Consider the following 10,206-nt stretch of genomic DNA (forward strand, 5'->3'; position numbering starts at 1 on the left):
TCCACCTCAACTTAAGAGTAGCATAACGCTCTAGGTCCATGGCTCTTCTCTTTTGGCACTGGCTTGATCAGACTGTCGATGTTAAGTGTATGACATATTACATTCGGACTAATCTAGACCATGTCAGTATGAGTCCATGCAAAAACATCAATATTCTATTTGAGGAAACTCGTTAGGTTGGCAATGAGCTTGGGGATAAGATTGCTTCTGATCCTCAACACCCGAGTTGATTCATTCTGGTCGATCGATACCTCGGATAGAGTCTCAACAGGTTCACTATAGGAATACTCTTCCTGAACATAAGGATCTATGTTGTCTTCCACTAGACTCGGCTATAGTTCAATCCTACTGATCGTCATACCTTGTTCGGGAATGCCCACTGGCCTCCCTTTCCCTTTGCATGCCATCTACACTGCTCTTACATAGCAGTCACGGGATTCACTCTAAGATCCTTTAACTTTCCCACATCTCGTCGGTATGGAAAATTTCATATTCAGATGATAGATGGAGGTGATGGCTTTGAAATTCCATAGTAGAGGTTGTCCCAAAATGCCGTTAAAAGCGGACGGACAGTTTACTACTAAAAACCCTGTCATTTTGGTTACCTCGTGGGTATCATCCAAAGTGATAGGAAGTACAATCGTTCCCTTGGGAATCAGATGATCCCTAATAAAACCATATAGAAGGATAAAGACATGCTTTAGATCTGCCTCGTCTAGTTGCATTTCCTCAAAAGCTCACTGAAATAGGATATTCACAGCGCTACCATTGTCCACTAGCATCCCGTGGACTTCGCATCGACGTATTTCAGGCATGATAACGAATGCATCCTCATGGGGGTGATGCAATCGCACTGTGTCTTTCTCTGAGAAGGTAATCTCTTCTTCTCTGCACACTTGAGCAGGTCGCGATGCCGTGCTCATCACACTTATAGGGCCATGACGAGCTTCCCGAGCATACCTTTCTTGAGCACGTCAAGAATTCCCTATGAGATGTGGTCCTCCAAATATGATCCCAACAAGGTGGAGACCTTTGTGACCACAACGCTTCTTTCCCTCGTCCCTTTGATCCTTCTCCTGAAAGGGAGTTAGACCATCAACATACTCCTTGAAGTCCCCTTTTTTAATGAGGTCTTCAATTGTCTGCTTGAGAGCTTGTCATTCATTGGTATGGTGCCCATTATCCCAATGATAATGACAATATTTCTTGTTGTTCCTTGCCACAGGGGGATTATTCATGGGCTCTGGCTCTCCGAGCAGACTATCTTCTTCTAATTTGTCCAGAATAGCTGATACTAATGCATTCAATAGAGTATACTGATTCTTGTCGCGATCGCGACGAGGAACTTGAGCATAAGATTTCTTGGGCTCAAATTGTTGTTTCTTTCCTTTTCGCTGATTGTCATTGACCCATCTGCGATCAACTCTCCTACTATTCTCCCCCCAGCCTTTTTTTTCCTAGCTAGGGGCATTGGTCGAAGGATCGGGGTCGTGGCGATTTAGAGCAGCCATGGATTTCTTGATTCAAAGGTACTTCTCAGCAAGATTGTAGAAGTGGGTGAGGAAATGTCATCCTTAGATTACAGCTTTTTCCACAGGTCAGTTTGCAGACGAACACCTACAATAATGAGAGTCCGAACTGACTCCTCGAGTGTATTAGCCACCTTATACAACTTCCTATGGAACCTGTCAATATAGGACTGGAGAGACTCATTCCTCTCCTGCCGTATGTTGCTCAAATGGCTCAACGGCATTGAGAACTTCCTATTAGCCTAGAAGTGTCTCAAGAATAACGAACTCATTTGTTGCCACGAGTTGATAGATCCTAACGGGAGCGATCTAAACCAGTGCTTGGCATGGGCAGTTAGAGTCACCGCCAAATAGCGATATTTGGCCAAGCTGGAAACTTGGTAAAGCTCCATGAGGTCGTTAAACTCATAGAGGTGATTCTGCGGATTAGAATTCCTATCGAATGCTCACATATCGGTCATTCTAAATCTTGAAGGGAGAGGAGCAGCTAATACTGTTGGAGAAAAAGGAGACGCTTCAGCGGCTTGCCTGCTTATTCTACTGAGCTCTAAGTTGTTCTAGAGCTTGTTGTAGCTCCTCAATATGAGGAAGCGAAGCTACCTGGGGATCGCTTTCTGCAACGTGGGTTCAACCCTCACGATTACGGTTGAGGAAAAACCGTAGATTAGACTCTTCCTCACCTCGGCCAAGGCTTTCGACATGCCTTGACACATGCTGATTAGAGCCATGTGCAAGTACTGAATAGCCAGGGGAGCTACCGACCTCCACGGTGGTCAGAACCGACCCGTGTATGGTGGGCATTTCCCTCGCGGTGATGGTCGGGACCATCATGTTGGTGATAAAGGGTATCTCCCTACCATGCACTCTTACGGGGATGCCCATGCGATGTGCCGTGGGACGGCTCATGATGCAATATATTGCCAAGTCGTAAAGCCACAGGTATTCTACCTGTTTCACGACCATCATTTGTTGCTCCCTTGGAGCCCTTTGGCCAATTATCTGCCACATGTTTTCCCTTGTCTTTACACATTGTAGTGCATGCGACATGAGCTTTTACCCATTTTCACGCTTTAGCGAGACCTACAGGCGTCTTTGGCGGTGGCATCGCTTTATCAAAATCGGGCAATACGACTTGATCTAAACGGTCTAGCCTTCGGCTAACCGTTTAGAGAGTATTGTTGAACCTTTCCTAGTAACTTCTGACAGCTGGATCAAGCTGTGAGCTCGAGGGAAAATCTGTCGCGGTATTCTGCAGAATAGGAGGTACTTCAGAAGAATTATCATCTTGTACATGGGGGATCTCCTCGGGGTTGAGGCTAGTTTGCTCGGTTTCAAAACCACGAGCCATTCGTTAGCAAGTAGAGTTGATTGATCAGAGATTCTTGATGAAGAGTGGATACTAAATTGCGCCCTTCCTCTAGCGCCAAATTGTTGATGCTTGATTTTGACACCAACGATTCGTACGTGTAAAGTGCTAAGTTGACTTATAAATTACACGTGAATGAATAATGCAATGAAGTAAATGGAAGATGATTTTTGAAGTGGTTTGGGTGCTTAAAGCGAATCCTACGTCCACTATTCTTTTATATATATATATGAGGTTACAGGAGGTCGCGTATAGCGAATAGCGAGCAGAGGTACAAATGACTGATTATTCAAAGAGAATATCGAGTCAGTCTCTTTCTTGCAAGTTATCTATATTTTGAGAATAAAATGTTACAATCAGAATGCGGGTTTTTTTTTTTTTTTTTTTTTATCAAAATCCCGAAAATGAGAGGGAGAGCCCTCTATTTATAGTAGAAGATTTAAGGGTAATGATTACAAATCTACAAGTGGGCAGGTGTTAGAGGTGGGCAAGGGACCGGTCCCTTGCGGGCCCAGGCCTAGGCCCGTTTGGGACTGGTCCTAAATGGGATCAGTCACTCATGGGCCTAGGACCGGTCCCAGGCCCATGAGAAAAACCAGGACCCGGACCAGGCCCTAGGCCTGGTCGGGACTGGTCCCATGGGCCCAGGACCGGTCCCATGGGCTTGGATAATTTCATTTTTCCCCCTCAATTTTTTTTTATATTTTGGGGGCAAAATAAAATTTTATAGGGGGTTTTTAGTATTTTTTAGGGGTAAAATTTATAAATGTTATAAATTTTTTAGACCTGGAAGATTTCTTTTTTATAAATTTTGTAAAATTTTATTTTAGCCCTCGTAATTTATATTTATTTTAAAATTAACAGGAGGTTTTATGTAATTTGGCAGGGGACTATATTGCAAAAATACAAAAAAATTTGGGCCCAGGCCTGGGCCCGGGCCTTGGAGGAGGGCCCAGTGGATAGTTCCGGTCCTCTCAAGGACCGGTCCTAGGACCGGGTTTTGGAGCTGGGCTTTTGGGCCCGGTCCCAAATGCCCAGCTCTAGCAGGTGTAGTACAATCCCTACCGCACTCCCTATTGGCTGATTACATAGGAGATATCCTCAAATTGCGTAAGGCTTGGACATGTGGGCGACTCTCATCCACTCATAGATAAAACCTGAGTCTGCCAAGTTGTTGACAACCATACTCTTTTTGTCTTTGGACGATGTGGCAGCTCTTGGATGATACAAAGCCTTCCTGAACTTTGATTGACACTTGCTAATGTAAGCTTGCGTCAGCTCTGATTTTTTTAGGCATAACAATTATTAAGCTATGGACTCTAATGAATAACGGTGATAATGGGTACTCAATATAAATATGAGGTTTTTTTTTCTTTCTTTTTTTATATATATCTATATAAATCCTTATATTATATAATGAATTAACGGTCCAATAATCGGACAAAGCAAATCAAATAAGGCACCGTAGTAATGTAAATGGAGCAACAATAGTAAATGAAAAAAGAGAGAAGACGACAGAGATTTTGTTAAGTGAATGAAAAAATCTAGAATATAACAAGGATACCACCACATCACCCATACCACCCATCAATGTATTCACACCATCTATGAAAATTTTCTTTCTACTAAATCTTTACTGTCTATGTGGCAACAATGTATTAATCGGTGGTACGGGTGATGTGGTACCATAGATATTCTGTTAATGAATTGAGAGGATTAGGATCGTATTTCTTTTACTTATTCATTATGCAGCATACATGAATACATAATCCTTAATTCTTTATTGATATTTCCAAATAATTAATCCCCTGTATTTTCGTAACTACTCACAAAATATATATATAAACCTCTTGTTTCAATTCAAATACGGGATGAATAAGTAATTTTATAAAATTCTTATACATTTTTTTTTCTCCCTTTTATCGATTCTCTTTATAATGACCCATTTCCATCACTCAAACCAAATTATGAATAAGTGCACTTTCTTCGGAACCTGATGATATTCCAAAACCTAAAATTGGTTCTCTTAATGCAAATAACTTTTGATTACTTTAATGGACTAACCGCATTCAATTTGATAAGTACATGCAGATTGGATTGAAGCAGTTATATTACTAAAATCATTAAAAAAAAAAAAACTTTAAAAAAACTTGTCTGTCGTGAGCATGAACTTGCTCAGAACAAAGAAAATTCAATCGTTTGATTTAGTATTCCAAAAAAGAGAAACAACCCTGCAGGTATTAGACATCATTTTAATATTGTTTATAAACAAAACATCAAACTTACACTACCCACAAAATAGTAGCCATAAAACCCAGAAAAACTACTAAAAGAGAACCCCTTCCACCATAAGAAAACTCAGACGAATTGGAAATAACAGATGGAGGATTGTTGCTCTTTGAAGAAGACCGTGGAAGATTAGACTCCGGCTGCGCTTGAGGCGAAACAATTGATGAAGATGCATCGCCCACCACATTCACTTGAAGCTTCATTCCCCCCAAGCAATATAACTTGTTGCCACTAATAAAGTACCTCTCGCCTGGCTGTGTCAACGGAACCGTCGTGTTTCCATTTGAAAATGTATTCAGAGCATCGCTTGTGTTGCATGCTTTAAAGCTTTTTCGTTTCACTTCACTCACGCTGTTGGATGATGAGTATTGGAACACTACAAAAACCAAATAAACACATAAATTTTAACCCTTCTTCATTATTGCGATTAAAATCTTTATATTTTATTAGAGAAGCAGGTAGACTTACTGAGTGAATCGCCAACTTTAAATACTTTGTCCTGTGCCCATGAATCGAGGTCGGAGCTGATGTCCCAGCCTGAGCTATCTCCCACCACATAGGTCGTCGCATTGGTTGTTAATGCGATGCTAAGAGTGACAAGAAGATAAACCAGAAGAAGCTTAGCCATGTTAATGAGAGATTGATGAATGAATTATTATGATTATGAGAGGAAGAAGTTGGTCTCCTATAATATATATATGTGAGGGGTCTTATAATTTAGATGACCTAACTTAAAATCTGTAAATTACTTGTGCTTGTGATACATCCATTGTCTAATTAATTAAAGATTGAGTGGAAGACTAAGGTTAAGATACCCTATCTACCCTTAGCATTAAAGAGATGAATGATTTCGTCAAAATACTTTGGAAATTATGGCCGTAATTTTAAAAATAGTTTAATAAATGAAACATTTTTGATGAAAATTATCATTGTCATTTAGATATTTAAATGTGTGTTTAAGGTAAGTTTTTGTTGTTGGGGAACTATTGCCTTAATAAAGCGGGTTATTATTTTTCCAATTTTTTTCTTCTTCAGAGCGGTTAACTTGTAAAAGGGGTTTTCTCTTCAAACTCTAAGATAAGTTTTTCTTCGATTCTAAAAGTAAAAGATGATCATGTTTGTAATAAAATTTGGATAATTATTTTCTTTTCTTGAAGGATTTTACAGTTTGATTTCTTCTCTTTTTTGCTATCACAAGGTCAGTCGGTCAATGGGTTTTGCTCAATATATCAACTAATGGACGAGTTTTAATTTAATTGTTTTATGGAGACTATATACAGTATGTTGGTAAGCTACCAATCTCCAGCTTTTCAGGTAAAATTTGGTCGTCCAAATGTAGGGAAAAAATGAAGCTAAATATATAGCCGGCTATCAACCTATTACAGGCAATATGCTTTAAATAACTACCCCAGATTTTATACTTGTTATAACTTCTCCCCATTTACAGTCAAATATTCAAGAGCAATTTGACTGAGTGGCTTACTATATATTTTAACTCAAATTCCTTTCATCGTGTTAGCTGAAACTTTCTTTATCATTTTTTTTAGTTAATTGTTATTATCATTCGATAAACTCCAATAATTTTTTTTTTTAAATTAATATAAAAGTACATGCTCTGATTGAAGATTTAATTTTTTGTCAATGACCCCACCTTAGTTAATTATCTACATTGGATGATTCCATCTTTCTAACACAATTAAACTCAGAGGGAGGTTTCTACAGAATTAATAAAATATATGGAAAATTTTTAATCAATTTTGGAAGAAACTTACGAGTACGATATTGTTAGTATCAACCATATTTTGGCAAAAAATAAAATTGCTTTGAAATGAAAGTAATTTCGATCGTAATGTTGCTTGTAAAAGAGCACATGGTAATTGGCGACGTCAACGAGAAGGTTTGAGATTGAAAGGTGTTTAACTCCCTCACCAAAAAAACTTCACCGTCACCCACTCCACCAACTTAATTAAGATAAGTCAATCTTCAATACCATGTTCAGGATGGTGGATCGCCAACCGCAGGATTATATACATGTATATTAATATCAAATCACTTATTCTGGAATATCATTGGCCTTATATGCATCCCCTTTTTTGGTTTTTTAATAGTTTATGTGTTAATTGTCAGATTGAGACATTTTGACAAACATGGAAGATGACAAACCGAGGCTCAATCAAATAAGATATGATATGGCATTCATAAATCATAATTCATTAGTCCAGGTAGGAGCGAGAGAGTGAGAAAATATGTTATCAATCAATGTTTTAAAACCCGGCCTGACCCGTTCGATTGAACCGGGACCCGAAAGCTTCTACGGGCCAGGTTTAATTTTTTCCTATTCACCCAATACCCTAGGATTTCTGGTGATGATCGGCGAATAATTAACTGTCGGAATGTTGGGGCTTTTGAAGAACAATTTCCGGTGAATGTAATGGTGGTGAAAGAGTTGATTTCCGATGAGTAAATCGACTGGAAATCGAACAAAACTGGCAGCGGCAACGATGAGATTTTTTCGGCGATTGAGGAGGCTAACAGAGGTGGGGTGAGGTGGGTTTTGGTCGGGAGGAAAAGGGGAGTAATTCTGGGGTGATGGGGAGGGTTGTTGTTGCCGGAATCGATGGGATCTGGGCTGGAATACCGATGTCGACGTCAATGGGATCTGGCCTGGAAAACCGACGTCGACGTCGGTAAGATCTGGCCGAAATCGAACCTATTTCAGCCAGATCTTGGGTATATTTTGATGGAAATGGACTCAAGGGATGATTGGGGTTGCATCTGGGGTCTCACCGCCGCTAATCAGTCGCCGGTCAATTTGCAGTTGGAGTGTGTTCGATAAATTTCAAACTTATAGGGACTTAACGTAATCTTTAGGGGTATATTTGCTGAATTTTAAAAAAATTTGTCAACTAGTCAACCCGGGACCCGGAAGCTTTGCCGGGTTTCACCCCGGGTTGGGTTTTAAAACATTGTTATCAATAGAAACCTATACTATATGGTTTGTTTGAGCCTGTAGTTACAAATTTTTTATAAATTATTCAAGGCTGTCCATTTTGGCAGTCTTAAGAATTTTGATGAGAGGCGACCTTAAGAAAATAATATCTAGAAAGATAGGGGACTCTGATGAATTTACTATTTAGATTCATTAATTAGATTTAACGTCAAAAGTATTAAAATTAAAAAAGTTCATAGATTGATAGCAGTCCAATGAGAAAAAAATAGAGATAAACTTCCAAATACATAGATAATAAAAAAATTGAATTAATTAACACTACGTAAACTTTGAAAAAAAAAAAAAAAAAAACCCAAGATAGTGTGCAGGGGCGGCAAATTGTGGCTAAAGTTATAAGTCTATTGTTAGTTGTTACTATTTAAACATATAGTCATTCTTAAGTTCACTGGAATTTTTAAGGATCTCATGATATTTATACATTTGTGTTTATTTATGGTTCAGATTTAAATTATCTAATAAATTCTTATTTTGTAACAATCAATCGCAAGCTTTTAAAAGCTCAGATCAAGGGGCGACTCTGATCCTTAGAGGATTTTGATCCTTTTGCTTGTCTATCATTTACAAGTTTATTGTTATAATTTGAGAAAATGATGGATGCAGTGCGAGCGCATGACGTTTTACCTTTTCTTTGTTAAGTTTCATGTTCGGGGCGGGTTGAGGAATTAGTCTCCGAAATCAACCTCAGAAATTACCAAACCCTAAGAATTTAATTAATTACTTGAGAAATTAAACAAGCAGATAGTATGGTGCAATTTGCAAATGAAGATGAAGTAGCCACTCTAATCCACACCACATCCCATCTGGTATAGCCAATGCTCAAACTCCTGTTAGTGTAGCCAAATCTTCAGCCATGTGGGTGGTGCACTATTAGCTAGCCACACTGACCAATGAAGCTAGCGAACGTCTTATTTTCTCAATATTCAGGCGAAGGCGAAACGTGTCAGCAGCATATATATAAGATGCACAATCTAGCTAGCTGTCTCCTCGGATGCATAACCTACCCTCAAACATCTTATTTTGCCTCCGTAAATATGAAAAGAACCCTAGCTAGTTCACAGAAGAGTGGAATCTGTTTGGATTGTTAAACCGAACCAGTTGCATTAATCTATGTCCTCACCATAAAACAACTATGCCAATCCACCAGTCTGTAAAAATTCTATAGGCGTTTCGGCGGAGAATCATGAATGTAATCATGTAAACAAAGCTATCAGAACATAAATTATGTCCAAATTCAAGCAAATATGTAGGCCAGTCAATTTACAGTTCCTTAAGAATATTCTTCCTAATTTTTTTTTGATGAAGTGCTAATTTGTTTTCTTGTCTGACTTTTTGCCTTCAATAGAGTGATAATTTGTTTTCACTCTGAGTAGTACTACGATATCATCTCTTATATATTGTTGATGCTTGATTTTGATACCAGTTAATCGTACGTGGGAAATACAGAATTGATTCAGAAGACACATGTGTATATTGGGGTTATTGAATTGATTAAGAGAAGAAGAACAATGTTTAAAGTAGTTCAGATGTTTAAATAAACGAATCCTACGTCCACTGATATTGTATTAATATATGAGATCATGTCGCGTTCAGCGAGCTGATTTATAGCTTAGAGAATACAAGTGAATACACCCCAGAGAGAGAGAGAATGTATGCTATTTTAGAGAAAAATTAATTAATCCCACAAACGGGAGAGGAGTCCTCTATTTATAGTGGGATGAATTGAGGTAATGATTACTAAATCTGTGAGTGGGTCAGATTGTTGTGCAAATCCTTCTTTGTGTCTCGTTGCTCACATGCTCGAGTGATTTCCTCGACTTATGCAGGGATTGGACATATGGACCTTTTCCAGCCTTTCGCCAATCTGGTGCATACCTACTACACTGGCAGGAGCATGCCGCTAACGTCAGCATACGACGTGGCTGCATCTGAACGGCTGCAGAACCTACCTAAGCTCTGACTGCCCACACTGACAAGGCTTGGCGTCAACCCTACTTTTTCAGGCATAACAGAAG

General features: G+C 39.0%; 1 protein-coding gene across 1 annotated transcript; it reads right to left on the reverse strand.

The window, feature by feature from the left end:
- Positions 1–5,045: 5,045 nt before the first annotated feature.
- Positions 5,046–5,835, reverse strand: LOC116138752 (blue copper protein-like). The gene is made up of 2 exons (XM_031424437.1): positions 5,653–5,835; positions 5,046–5,560 (listed from the first exon to the last, which is right to left on the reverse strand). Exons 1-2 carry the CDS (start codon positions 5,810–5,812, stop codon positions 5,178–5,180), a joined length of 543 nt encoding a protein of 180 aa, XP_031280297.1. The 5' UTR covers positions 5,813–5,835; the 3' UTR covers positions 5,046–5,177.
- Positions 5,836–10,206: the final 4,371 nt, after the last annotated feature.

Source organism: Pistacia vera, unplaced genomic scaffold, assembly GCF_008641045.1.
Source record: "Pistacia vera cultivar Batoury unplaced genomic scaffold, PisVer_v2 Contig343, whole genome shotgun sequence".
NCBI classification, from domain to species: Eukaryota; Viridiplantae; Streptophyta; class Magnoliopsida; order Sapindales; family Anacardiaceae; genus Pistacia; species Pistacia vera.

Excerpts from the sequence above, each read along its gene's own strand:
- LOC116138752 (XM_031424437.1), bottom strand. The coding sequence starts at position 5,812 with ATGGCTAAGCTTCTTCTGGTTTATCTTCTTGTCACTCTTAGCATCGCA. Across the intron at positions 5,561-5,652 it reads TAAAGTTGGCGATTCACTCA|TGTTCCAATACTCATCATCC; the intron begins GTAAGTCTACCT and ends TGGTTTTTGTAG.